Source organism: Struthio camelus, chromosome 24 (genome assembly GCF_040807025.1).
Source record: "Struthio camelus isolate bStrCam1 chromosome 24, bStrCam1.hap1, whole genome shotgun sequence".
In the NCBI taxonomy this organism is placed as follows: domain Eukaryota; kingdom Metazoa; phylum Chordata; class Aves; order Struthioniformes; family Struthionidae; genus Struthio; species Struthio camelus.
The window spans coordinates 8,982,544-8,996,598 of NC_090965.1; the positions used below are offsets into that span (position 1 = coordinate 8,982,544).

Genomic DNA, 14,055 nt, shown 5'->3' on the forward strand with positions numbered 1-14,055 from the left:
ATCCTCGGAAAAGCCCGAGGGTAGAGCCCCAGGTCTCATCTCCAGTCTTGACTACAGTCAAGTCTGTAGACATCATTCTTTCTCCTATTTATGTTTTTTTTTAGTCATGAAGGGAATCTGTCAGTTTTAGCATGATTTTTGACCATTGCAAATCTTCCCATTTCAAAAGTGCTGGATTTGAGTTTGCTTTGAGAGCATAGTTGTGATTAATGAAGGAATTTTGGTGAAGAATTGAGCAGTGCTTAATAGAAATGGGGAGAGGGGAATGTTTTCATGGTCTAGTTTATAGTAATTAGAAAGAAAACTGGCATGAAGAACATTTACAAGTTCAAAATTAAATAGCCTTGTTTACAGTAGCCATGATTCAGTATTTAGCTGCCAAGGTAAAAATAACCAAGACAAGTTTGTAATGTTCCAAGAATCTGCCCTTCTCTCTTAGGCAAATGGAGAAAATGATGGCTGTTTCTGTAGTACAGACAACTGCAAATAAGAGATGTTAAAAGTTCAGACAGTCATTTGTCTGTTTTTTTTTTTTTCTCCCCAATCAGTAAAATTCTGGCAGTGCATTTCCCCTTGAAAATGTTAAATATTTTGATTTCCATAATGCTTCTCATTTGGTTTCCATATGTGAAAATTGGACCACTAGAAAAAGGGGGATGCAGATGATGAGCAAGCTGGTGTACAAAAGGAGGTTATTATCTATTTTCTTCTCCCAAGCTTAGTGAATATTGTTTACTCTCCTTGCCTGTCTCCTTTTTCCTGATTTGTATCTCAGTAATACTGGGCTGAATCTTTCAAGTGAAAAGTAAGAGAACAAAACATTTGATAGGATATCGGTGCAAATAGTTATAGAAGCTGCATTCCGGGAGGCCATTTCATGTTTTCTCTAGGAACTGATGCTTATGCTTGTGGTTTTCTGTGTGAGCTTGTTCAACGCCTCACTTCTTTCTGTTCCTTTTCCCTCACCCTTTTTAAATCTAGGACTGTATGTTGCAGTTCTTCAGTGAGAACGCAGTCTGCAGCGTTGAATCATATCATCTGTCTTCAATCCTATAGTTGAGACTGTGTCAACGCTTTTACTAAAATCCCCTGTTTTCAAGTGTTTATGACTTGGATCTAAGCAAGTGCTGGCAGCAAGAGCTGCATGAATGAACTCTGCTTTGCTGTTGACTCACTTATTATATTTGGAAAAATATTTAACAAAGATTATGACAACTTAATTATCTGTTTTTAAAACACTTTGATTTCTACAATTTCAAAGTTGCACATGCCTGTGACATATGCCCATGCTGCTGGAGTTCTGGACATAGAGCTGCTAAAAAATATATTTTGAAAAAATAAATGGTTAAGTTTTCATTCAGACTTTCTTATGTTTTGTTTGTTAGTTTCTTGTATATGATTGCTTCTTTTTTTGTTCATATCAAACTTGGACGTTCTTACTGTTCCTGTTTGATGTCTGGAAGTAAAGTAAGTTGCCATGTTAGCTCAGTGACAAAGCTGGAATGGATTCGCTTCTTATTCCAAAAGCAGAGTATAGTGATGGGTGGTGTTATGATTTGAAGTTTCCATGACACTGATACTAAACAAAGGATTGTGATACCGCAAGTATTACAATGTTTTAAAACATTTGGACAAAGAGTCAGCAGGGTTGCTGGAGTGGCTTCACTCACTTTTCGACACTTCATTGCAAGGTGGCACTAGGAACTTGTCCTGCTGTTGGGGGCCAGTGAGATACTGCGTTCCTTGTCTTGTCACAGCTCTGCTCCCTCCCCTCCACCCGTTTCTTTTTCAGGGCTTGTGGATGCTCACACACATAACATCTCCGCTTTACCCCCTTCCAGTGCTTCCCTGGGAGGGCAGACCTGAGAGCGCAGCCCACTCCCAGGCCTTCCTTGCCTCCGCTGCTGGAGCGGAGCAGCTCTGCAGGTAGTTCAGGTGGCAGAAAGGATGTGGAGGCAGAGGCGCAGCGAGGGGGCCCAGTGCAGGTTGAAGGAAGTACAGAACAGGATGCCAGATGGGTTTCAGAGATACTGCGATAGTATCAGTGCCTGATACTTTTGTTTTCTGCGTGTTTAGAATTGCGATGCTGTGCCATGGTTTTGGTACATTGCCTAGCCTTAGTGCAGGGGCCTGTTTGCCGCACTGTGTGCGGTGCACTTGAGTGTTACGATACGGTCGTACAGGTGTTGCATGTTTCTTAGAAGAAAGATATGCACTAAGATTCTGTAAAATAATTGTTCTTTATAGGTGATGCAACAGTCATTAGATTTGTACCACAGCAGTGTTGATCCACTATGTGTGTGGTTAAGCTACAATTTCTGCACTTTGAGATTAATCAGAAAACAGAATGCATTTAAAGCAGTTCGTCCATTCCCATGCATTCTTCATAGTAGGATGTGTGCTGGGTTTTCATCTCTTAAAATGCATTGTAACATTGAAATAACTTAAAAGAGGGTCAGGTTGACCTCAATTTTTCTTTTGTAATTGAGACCCTAGATTCTGCTCGGGGTGCATTTCTGTATTTGGGAGCGAAAGGCAAATAACGGTGGACAAAACAGATGTAAAGTGTATGTCCTCTATGTGTTGTAAATAAGACTAGGGATGCAATTACAGCAGTCCATGTATATAGTAGATGCAGGGGAAAATTAGGGCAAATGATATTTTTGGGGCCCTTTCTTGCTATTATTCCAGTTCATAAGATTTCCTATATAAGCTGTTGAAAGAGTGTCTAGATTAATGCAGTGTTTTTGGAGTGCTTGTTTAATAAGCTTTCAAGGCTTAAATGCAAAAATTCCTCAGAATCATGTCTACAAACAGCAAACATCCTGATCTCTCTACCTCCTGCTTCTAAATACTTCTACTGAGGTGGGCAGCTGTGTGCCCTTTAAGTGAAGTTTTGAGGGTTTTGTGCAGCGTATATTAGGGAGCAAAAGTCCGACGAGAACATGGTAGTTTGCAAGCAGCACACTCCTGTGGAATAATACTGTCCTTTTGTTCAGGGAAAAACAAACTTGGGGAGAGGGATAAAGAACTTGCAGAATGCATAAATCTTCTAAACACTTGGAATTCTATAACAAAATATTCCCAGCTGAGTATTTGAATAATTCCGATTGTCAGAAATGATGTTGTTGATCTGTTAAAATGCGGTCATGTCTGTTTAGAACTACCGATTTGATGTGTATTTGAAGCTTGGTTGAAGCATTAGTCACCACCCTCAGTATCGTTTCATGCTCTGCTTTGGCTGTCTTAGCCAGTTAATATTAGTGCATGTTTTAAAAGATTCATTTCAATATGTGGGAGTTTAAGTATGAACAGATTCCTCCACCCTTCTACCCTGTCCTCCTCGCCTCACTTTTCGGTCAAGTTTTTGGCTTCTGACTCATTTATTACTGACTCAGTTTTTAAAAATCTCCTTGCTGATCTGCTATCTGTAACTTGTTCTTCAGAAATATATTTTGCTAGATGTGCAGTTTCTCTGAGGCAAAACTGCCTGTCTTTTCCCAAACTGCATTTGTGATATCCGTGTGATACAAGGAAGACTGAACTGGGATGCAGTCCTGTGCTGCGGCTGCTTCTCTGAGGTCTGTGCCAAGGCCATCCTACCAGTTACTGGGTAGTGAGGGGAGAGGTGTAGCAGCATTTCACCTTTTTATCTCAACTACATCTGGCACGTCCTACCTGAAGCAGGGCAGTGAACGTGCTAGGTCTCTTTCCAAACACAAGGTTTGGCAGTTGTGGTTACTCTTTTGTTTTCAGACTGAAGCTTCTTCATCGAACTTGAAAGATTGGATGACTAAACTGACAAATTACTCCAGAAATTACATAGCAGAGGGACAAGTTTTGCTTTTTGCTTCCGAAAGAAAACACATTCCTATATTAAATAGAACTTTAAACTTGACCATTTTGAGCTTGACTTTTTTTTTTTTTTTTTAAACCTGTGGGACTTCAATTTTGTCATCTTCCTACGGTTTACCTTAACTGCTAGTCCAGTTTGTAAAGCATTTGTAGTGGTGTAATCAAGTAGAAATTGTGGTTTGCTATTGTTTGTGCTACCAATTACACCTGGGGCAAAATAGAAGGGGATTTGAGTTTTTTAATACCAAAACAGGACCTACTGCAATTTCTGTCTTTTTATCTACTGAAGTTAGACCTCTGAACCCACAGTTACTGTACATGCTAACCAAGGGCTATAGAACAACTCTGAGCTGCTTATAGAAGTGTTGTAGTCACTCCACAAACTCATGCTTTCTGGTCTGTTAAAATGTCTAAATTTTTCTTGAACAATTACTGGACTACTGTAATGTTTTCAAGTTTCTGAATAAATGCAGCGTTAATTATTTTACTGCTAAGTACACTATGTAATCAGTACAATATTGTACCGATTCGTTTTACTGTGTAAATAACCCTAATAAAAATAGTATGGATAAACCTCCTCTTTCTTTAATCTTAAGGCAATGAGTATTAAAGGCTTTTATAAAATTATTTTATGTTGAATTTGTACTCAAGAAAGCTCTTAAAATCCTGAGAAACCAAAATGAGATGAGGAAGGTCTTGTTTTCACAGTCTCAATTACCTGCAGGTTTAAGGTTTTAAATATAGTTGCATGCAAAAATATTTAATTTATAAATATATAGTTGCATCCAAACGTGTGTGTTTGTGGTGTGTGAAAGAATGTGCAGTGTATTTAAACGTATAGTTGAACCAAACACTGGTATTGGGGAAGATCAAGTACTACTCTGAACACAGAATAAGATGACTTTAAGAATTAATCACTTAACTTGGGGGTGTTCAGCACCTGAACGCTGAATAGAAATGGGTTGGAAGAGGAGGGAAGAGCGACCAGGTGCCCAGGAGGAGAAAGGACATTCCCAGTGCACAGTCACTGTGACAGACTGAGTAAAAAATAAATAAATAAATAAAACAGAGAGCTGATGGCCATTATGTGTTACTCTTGCTGGAATGTTGCACTACGGTAGAGATTTATCTATTTAGTGTATCTGACCACAAGAAAAGACAACCAAAAGTGCCATGAGGGGCAGAAAACTCCTCTAAAATACTTGCATGTGTAGGTCTGGAAGATCCTTGCTACATTATTGTTTTAGATACGCTTATATTCACTGTGCCTTGAAATAAAAGGAGATGAATGTCTTGCTTTCTGTCTGTGAATGAGTGCGCTGCTTTGAGAGTGACCGATTTGCAGGGTGAAACAGAAATCAGGATTATAGCTGTTGAACTTCTTCTGTGAAGGGACGTTGTTGGAAATGCTGGGAAAATGTTCTGGAATTGGGTTATGTAAGTGGCATGTATCCTCTACTGTTGCAAATAAATGTTAAAACATACAGGTTTCGAGGGTGCTGGACAAGGATATGTACCACAGAAACTTCCACGTGAATGGTGATGGCAACCTACCGCTGTAAAGCGGTGTTTTGACTTAAGCCAACGTGGGAAATATCACCTACCCTGTGCAGGAATGCCAAACTGGGAGATCCTTCTTGCTGTCTCCTGGCTATTACATACGTGCCTCTGCTTTGCTGCAGCAGTTCGCACATCCAGCCTAGAGGTTAGAAAGAGAAGAAAAGGTAAACCAAAATGCCTGAAAGCTTTTAAGAGTATCTGACATTGCTAGTGCTTGCTAAGGATCTGCTGACCCATCTCTTTGTTTCCCTAGCCAGTAAAGGAAGCTAAATGAAACATCAAGACGGAAACAAAGGTGTAATTATTCTACAGTTTTTCTGGAGAAGTTGGGCTAAGATGAAATAATTTCCATTGTCTTGCAGATAGGCCTCTTTTGCTTAACTCCTAGGACAATTTTATTCAGGACAGCCAAGAGCTGGGAGTGTTGTGCGAGCTACCCAGGCATCTGAGAAGGGCATTGCTAATATTGTTCAGTAACTTCTTCTCTTGACTATAAAACAGTCCTCTTGTTTATCCACCGGATGCCTAGTAGTTGTGGTGCAGTACCTGTGTGGGCAGAAGTTGTAAGGATAAAGTAGAATGTGCAGAAGAGGTGTTTTCACATGAAAAGTTGACTGTATTTTAATATTTAAAATGTTTATTTGTAAAATAAACATTTTAGTCCTCCAGTTTAGGGCTATAATCACTGTTAAATGAATTAGATGATGTTATTTAAGTGCATCTTTCATTGTTAGTGCACCAGGAAACTATTCAGTTTCTCTTCTCCATGTGTTATTCTAACGTTTCCATAACTGGATAGCAAGGACTGAAAGCAATAGTTTAAAAACCATGTAGACTTCTTGTGTGGAAGGAAGAACGCAACAAAACTGGTCAGTTCTGTGGCTGGTATAAATTGGCGGTGTTAAATCAGTGGCATTTGCCGCTGATTACTAGCTGAAATTGTCAATTGCTGCTTATTACTGGATGCAAACTTACATTTTGAACCTATACTAGTAGTTTTTAAAATGTGGCTCAGAAAAACTTGTGGCTTCCAGTGGAACTTAAGTTGTTGCAGTGTGAGATATCTTTCAGCCTTCAGGTGGTTGTCTCCTAACAATAGCATTATTTCAAGCTTAAAGAGTTAAACAGTTGGACCATTATCTTTCAGAACTTTTGGGACCTTGCAAAGGCAACAATTTTATTTAAAAAAAAATCTTCTGAATGTATAAGTAGCAGTCTGTTTGGGAATATGTACAATGAGCTGTAAAATGTACAGGTGGAGGAGACAGGCTGTTGGCAGTAGCATCAGGTTGTCATTCCATTGCAGACTGACAAAATATTTTGTCCTTTGAGGCTTTGCCGTATGTTGTGTATTGTTCTCGTACAGTAGACAATGCACTTATCACAAAGGTTCTATCCTTAACTGGCTGGGGCCTCTGGGAAATGACTTCACGCAGAGCATACTTAGTGGTTAATGTATTTATTTAGGAAGGATCAGAAAAGAGAAGGTGTGGCTTCAAGAATCTGATTTTTGGAGCTTTGCTTCCAAGTCTGGTTGGAGGACAAGAATACAGAGCTCATGTGTTCAGGTGGTCAGAAATAAAAGGAAGAGGAGTGAAAGGGACTTCAAGGATCTCTAGAGGAGACTGACAGTGAAGGAAAACTGACAGGTTTTCATCCCCCTCACCCCCCTAAACATTTCACTGTTCCAGAGGCAAGATGAAATCATATTGAAATTTGTGTATATTAGGATAATTTGATTCTAGTAGCCAGAAATTGCTTAGAGTTCCTATGCAAAGGGTAAATTTTGTAGCAGTTATGTTTTGGTTTGAAACTGTGAAGAGTTGATTTGATGCTTATGTACACTATCATTTAAAAATATTTTGAGGAATTAATTTCTTTTTTTTTTATTTTTCAATCCCTTGTAGGGAGCCTGGAAAAACCTTCCATAGGGCTGTTAATACTGATGAGAGATCTTTTATGCCAAGGTATGAGTTTTTAAATGTTCTCGATGCATTTTTCTCATGAGGCTGCCAATTGTGAAAGCGTTGATGGTTGGGGAAAATGTAAGAAATGACAAATGTATAATGCATGGTTTGAAATAAAAAGAAAAAATGGCCTGAACCATGTTTCCTGTAGTGGGGTTGAGAAACTCTGAAGTTATGTACTGCCTTTCCTGATGTCATCTGCAGTTGTACAAAGTATGAATCTGTGAAGACAGTCCACAATTTTTACTCTTCCAAGAGTCAAGAATGCGCCTACTTATCTTTTTTTTTTTTAATTAAAAAGTCTTTTTATGGTCTTTCTTAATGGGGTATGTGTCATCAGTTAGGCCCAATATTTCATTGGGTTATGCAAAACCATCAAACCACATGCTTTTACAGAGTCTTCCTCGTGCTGAGCAGCATGCTACATGTAGCTCCATCAGCATTTCGAAGAGGAAGAAGAAACTAATACATATAAATTGCCTTCCTCAGAAGGACAGAATTGTACTCAGGCATTTGTATTTCAGAGGGTGCACGTCACGTCTCAGGTTAGTGTGAAAGTCTTGTACTCAATCTTCTTCAGTGCAATGTTTGCTTGTCTTCACACCCCTTCTCACAAATTATAAATTTCTTGACGAGCTGGAGGGGCTCTCATAAAAGGAGTGGCTAATTTTTCTTTGGGGTTGAGAAAGGGGTTGAACCTGTTGCGTACTTCCCAAGCAGTTCTCTTTTACAAGGGAATCACAGCTGTCTAAAGCCTCTGAGTGGTTGCAGATGAATGAATATAGAGAGCTGGTTAGCAGTTGTCTCTATTTTACCTTATTTTTCTTCATACAGTGTTTGACTATATGGATTCGCTTCTCGTTTAAAATCTCTCTGTTGTTGCCATTTATGCTCTGGTTTCCTGTTGTTCAGAACTTTGCTTAAATTGCACTCCTTACCCTTGCTCTTTGTTCTTGGTCAAACCACTTCTTTGTGTCTTGGTTTATACAATGTAATAGGAGTACTTTTTATTTTGTAGGGATCTGTCTCCTGAAAAGCCTTGCCAGTTCTCCCCCACACTTTCTTCCGTAAGGCCTGTCTGCGTGGCTTCTTCCGCTTATTGGGAAATACCCTTAAGGTTTTTGCTTATTTATACCCTGATTCAGCCATTTGGTTGCAACAGGGCAAAAGATGATGCTTGTAGTTAAGAAAGTGCGTAAGTGTTTTGCTGAACAAAGATGTGGGTAAGCGCGCACTCAGACGTCAGGTTAAAGCTACAGCTTCAGCCTGACACCTTAGCCTGTGTTTACATCCGTCTGTTAGCCCTTCTTAGAGGCCCTTCTGTCATCCTGTCTGCAGTACGTTTCATTCATGTATGTTAAAACAAGTATCTTGCTTCTTTTCTTGACTTATCCATCTGTTCCCAGTGCAGAGACCTTCATCCCTTCTGGAAAGGACCAAACAATTTGTGGCTAGTGCTGTTAATAGTTGAATATAAGTTTCTGTCACTTTCCAGATAGTTGGCATTTGTGACAGTGGTAGCAGAAAAGAGATACTGCTGTTAAAGAATACAGAGCTTTCACGCTTAGTCTTGCTCTTCCTTCATATTAAAATCCATTGTTTCAGATGTATGTGTTTCCATCTTTTTGGAGACTGAAGGAGTTGGGATGCAGGCATGTACTATTTGTGCAACAGTAAAAATTATGTTTTCAGAAGAGAAATCCTGAGATGTCAGAGATTTCTCAGTGTGGTATCAAAGTGTTGTTATAGATGAAATCCAGACCCTACTAGTTTGTTATTGCTGTGTTTTAAAGTTGCTTTGCAGGTGCTGTGTAACTTGGGAGAGTGATACGGAGGAGGAGGGAGCCTGCTGCTCACAGCAGTGATAGATTATTTAATAAGAAATTTTCTTTGTCCCACTGTTGTCTTGTCGTATACACGTGGCTTTATGTGAATGGGAGGAAAGGGAGAATGGACAAGAAGACATACTCAATTTTTGTTCTTTTATTTTTGCACCTTGGCCTTCAGAACTAATGAGACCAGTTTCATAACGAACATGACACCACTAAAGGCTATTTTCTTTTTTTAAACGCTCCTTTGAGATCATATTCTTTTCTCAAAGTGAAAGAAACACTTACCGTCCATAATTTCATATTGTTTTGAAACATAACCATTGCTTCACAGCATGCTGCTCCACTACACAAAGTTCTGGATGGAAGTGAATGGTACTCTGTAAAACTGTATTTAGGTGGGCATAAATAGTTTGCCAAATGAAAGTTGGCTAGGATGCTGCATAGTAATTTCTGGAGCACTCTATTCATGTTGTATAAATAGATAATATTAACACACTTATGAAAGAGCTACGAGATAATTAAGGCGTGTGAGGCTTACAGTAATAAGGCTCATGCGTTTCAGGATCTTGGTTTCCTGTTGCACCTGAAAAAAATAATCAGCAGGTACTGTGGAAAAGAAATGAGAAGTTAGTCTTGTACTACTCCCAGCTGAAACTTTCCCACAAGTATTTTTACTATAAATAAGAAGTGAAAGAGTTCACAGCTAAATTTAACCCTTAGCTCGATTACTTTGGGGATTTTCTTGACTGAACAGACTGGGGAGCTATAGGGAGATGAAGACAGAGTAGATCAATAAAACTTCATTTATACTTAAAAAAAAAAAAAATCACCTTTTAATTTCTAAGAGTTATGAGTATTGTCAAGGGAGTAAAAATTGCTAATTGGAATTCCCCTTTCCTTCCCATCCAAAAGCATGATTTTTGGAAAAAAGGGAATGATGTTACTTCTCAGGGAAGCTTTCAAGCGGAAGAGTTTGCAGGTGCCAGAATTTTAACCAAACCGTCAGTTTACTACAGTGCATAAATGTTGCTTAGTCTATTTTTAGATATTCAGAGTTACCATACTGGAAAATCCCTTTCAAGTTGACTTAGTTTCTCAATTTCTATTAGGCTGAGTAACTGCAGTTCTCATACTCTTCAAGAGTTGAAGAAAAGCAGCCCCAAGGTGCTTAAAATTATGGGCTGCTTCTGATAACTTTAGCTTTCTCCTCCCTCTAATGTTTGGGCGAGGGAAGAGCAGCTTAGCTGCGAAACTGGAGATGGCCACAGCCGGGGCAGGCAAGCTTTATTTGCGTTCTGCGATTTTCAAAATGAGCTTCAAATCTAAAAATTGTGTTAAACGGACCGCAGAATTTGTATGTGTTTTTCTTTCTAACAGCACACAAGATCTTTTTTTTTTTTTTAAACCTGTGTTTGTGGCAAATTTATGTCATAAAACGTACTGTAGCTGAGAGGTGAGAGTTAGAAGTAGAATAGTTGAGCAATGTTTCTAATAATCTGTTCAGCTGCTTTCAGCTTGCAGTACGCAGGTAGTTCGCCAAGGTGGAAAGCAGGTTAGGTGTTTTATCTCGGACTTGCTGTGTAGCCTTATAGTTATAGGACTAACTTCTTCCATACTAAACGCAGCTCTGACTGGGACTGAGCATGGGGTGTGTGGCGGCGCTTGGGCTTCCTTTTAACTCTGCATGTACTAAATGGAAATTTAAACGATAGAAAAGTTTTGTCCCGATTTAACGATTATATAAACTGAGATACAGGTTGTCAGTGTGAGTTGTCCACAGTCGCAAAGAAGCGGCACCAAAGCTAAAAACGTGATCTGTGTTCCTTGCAAACCGTTTTTAACGGTAGTCAAGAAGGTGATATATGTTTGTATCGAACTACTAGAATACATTTTTATTTTTAAACCAGTCTTCAAATTGTAGCCAGTGAACCCATAAATCTTGTGGAAAGTTGGTTTGAAATGCCTCTGAGAAATGAAACTTACCCAATCTCATAGCGTTCGTGTTTCTGAATCCTTACTTGGGAAGAAAACGCTATCTCGCTTAGGGAAGAATGAAAAGATAATTAGCTGGTGATGTCATTGTTTGCCCGAGCTCTGTTGATAGGGACAGCGGAGCCTGGCTTATAATGTAAACATAGTGTAAAATGTTTATCACCAGCTTTGTCATTTGCCTTATTTGTCAGGGAATCTTGATGAGAATGAGAAATTTTCTGGTGCTGCGTAGCGAGTTCAGGGAGTTGAAAGATTTCCATAAAAAGGCACAGGCATTACTTGGAAGAGCAGAGAGGTTTCTGACTTGGCAGCTGTAAGTTAGGCCTGACCTTTTCCAGAGAGAAAATACTGACCTAAAACATTCCCTGTTGGGGGTGGGTGGGAGAAGTAAACCTCTTTCCTTACATTTCACTAATCTAATGTACTTGTTTAATACTCGCAGCCTTTTGCTGTCAAAAGTTGAGAATGCAGAGGAAAGGTGGCGTAAGCTAGGGTTAATACTGCCTGCAGCCAGGGGCTGGATTCGTGTGTAACTGTCCGTGGACTGTGGCAACAAAATGTTTCTACCACAATTGTTCCTTACCACCTTCCTTTCCAAACGGCCAGAAGGCTAACAGAGCTAGGTTTTGGCATCTTAAAACTTAGGAAGAAGCGAATTCTAGGGCAAATTTTGAAATAATTTAAATGCTTTATGACAAATTAAAAGGACGTATTGCATTATCTAGTTCACTCTAGGAATATTGGATTCTGTATAGGAATTAAACGTAGTTTGTACATCTGAGTACTTGAACATGTTAGCAGAGGGAAAAAATCTTCAGTTTGAAGGTTATTTTGAGTTTAGAATAAACTGGAGCTATCAGAATAGAGCATCGGCATTTGAGTACTGCAGTTGAAAATAAAAAATCTTAGCTATTACTGAAGAGATTTTTGTCCTCAACTGTATTTAAAGAATTGTTGTTACCTTCAGAAGATGGTGTCATAAATTTGTATGTGCAGGTACACTTTTAAACTCTTTGCTTTTTTCTTGCTTTCCAGATTGTCGGTATTTGAACAGACCACATCATGCGTGAGTACAAGCTAGTGGTCCTTGGTTCAGGAGGTGTGGGGAAGTCTGCTTTGGTGAGTTTGTTAGGTAGTCGCTCTGAAACTCATATCCATAAAGTTCAAAATTGAGCTGTCTTATTGCAGATATTACTCACTGAATGTATTAAGATTTTTGCATTACTTTTAAAAATGCAGAGTGACTTCCAGTAACTACTGTTGTACTGCTGAAATATTTGAATTTTAGTATCACGTTTTTGAAGAAGAAACATTGAGGTGATTAATCACAGTTAGAACAGTTAGCCTTTCATTTTTGCTTTCTATGCGAGTATAATATTGTAAATAACTGTACATCTTTATCTTGAAGTATTAAAAGCTGAACCTAGACTGAAATGATGAATGAAGTCGTGCCTTGCATAATACTGAATTAGTGATGATTGTAATTTAGGAGTATACCTTGAAGGCTGTGTGTTTTCCATCATGGACAGAACCTGAATGAATAGCCTGGCCTGAAAGCACAGTGGCAGAATAACAGGTCATCTCTAGGGTCTGCAGTGCAGAAGGATAAAAGCAGACTGACACTTTGCACTCCTTAAGTACTTGTGTTGCCTCTTATAAGAGGTTTACCTCGCAGAGTTGACCGTAAAGCATTGTAAGAGAGTTTTCTGTCACCTATTTATCAAGTATCAGTCAAGCAGCTTTCTGCTGCAGTAAAGGTGAAGAACTGGTCAAGTGTGAAGTTATCTAAAACAAGGAAATACACCATTCACTTTTCACAGAAGATGATAATAATTACCAGCCCTTCATATCACAAACTGCTGCTTCTTTCATCCTTTTTCATTCTGCTAAGATGAGCTGCTCATGTACTTGGTAAATCACCTGCAGAACCCAGACAAATAGGAGGAAAGAGATTGTACAATTATGCCAAATTTGCTGTACTCTTTCAGAGATCCCATCCTAACCTTTACAAGATGTAGATGTAAAATACTTTTTCTGATACACCCTATTCTTCCACAGTCGCTTAAGCAATCCATATTACTTTTCCCATTAGCTTTCTCCTTGATGGGTTGTCTTGTTTTTGCTATGTAAATTGAAAGACCCACTAGGTAACATAGGACACTTCTTAATATGCTGTACATGAAATTATTCAGCATCTGACACGCTTTGAAATTTCCTCATGTTTGTTGTAAAATCTTAGTGAGAATCTATCACTGGTGATTTTTGGAAACTGAAATATGAATACTTCATTTTTCTAAATATTTACTATAGATTTTTTTCAAAATTCATTCTCAGAAAGCTCTGAATATTCTGTTTTTCTTCAACCTATATTATGTTTTTGTGTCTTCCCGCCTCTAGAGGTACAAATTGGACCAGTGAAGTCCTTGACTTTCAAATATATATATATACTGCTGGTGCGATGTTTGTGAACAATCTGATAAGCAGAACTTAAGTTCTTTTTGGCAGTGTAGGTATTGTGTAACCATATATTGTAAATTCATATGCAGCAGTGATCCTATATGTTCATAATAGGACACAGTAAGTGCTGATTAGCAGGTGAGTGAGAATACTCTTTAGCTTACAAGAGGGCTATCTACTTATTTATAAGCACTAGCGTACAAGATGGGTTTTAAAATAACATGGTAGTTGCTTTAAATTTTTTTCTTTGAGCTAGATAAACTAAAACGTCTAACAAAGAGGCTGTGGTTCATTTTCAGTTCTGTGTTTTCGTTGCGAATTTAGATTACAATATGATGTTGTTTCACTGCAAATCTTCATGTTTTAACTCTTCTGTGCCAATATGACGCGAA

The 14,055-nt window shown here is 38.7% G+C and overlaps 1 protein-coding gene across 18 annotated transcripts in view; it reads left to right on the forward strand.

Annotated features, from left to right (window-relative positions):
* RAP1A (RAP1A, member of RAS oncogene family) overlaps window positions 1–14,055 on the forward strand; it is a 48,237-nt gene that overhangs the window by 17,045 nt on the left and 17,137 nt on the right. For 9 of the 18 annotated variants that reach the window (XM_068918530.1, XM_009672165.2, XM_068918529.1 and 6 more), the window contains 2 exons: window positions 7,323–7,382; window positions 12,242–12,325. Coding sequence is in view for 13 of the 18 variants with exons in the window: in XM_009672165.2 (XP_009670460.1) it covers window positions 12,269–12,325 (57 nt within the window). In the remaining 5 variants the exon portion in view is untranslated. Of the gene's footprint in view, window positions 1–5,347; window positions 5,580–7,322; window positions 7,383–7,778; window positions 7,928–12,241; window positions 12,326–14,055 lie in introns of those variants that run through there. The other 9 variants (XM_068918527.1, XM_068918535.1, XM_068918532.1 and 6 more) reach the window with 3 other exon arrangements.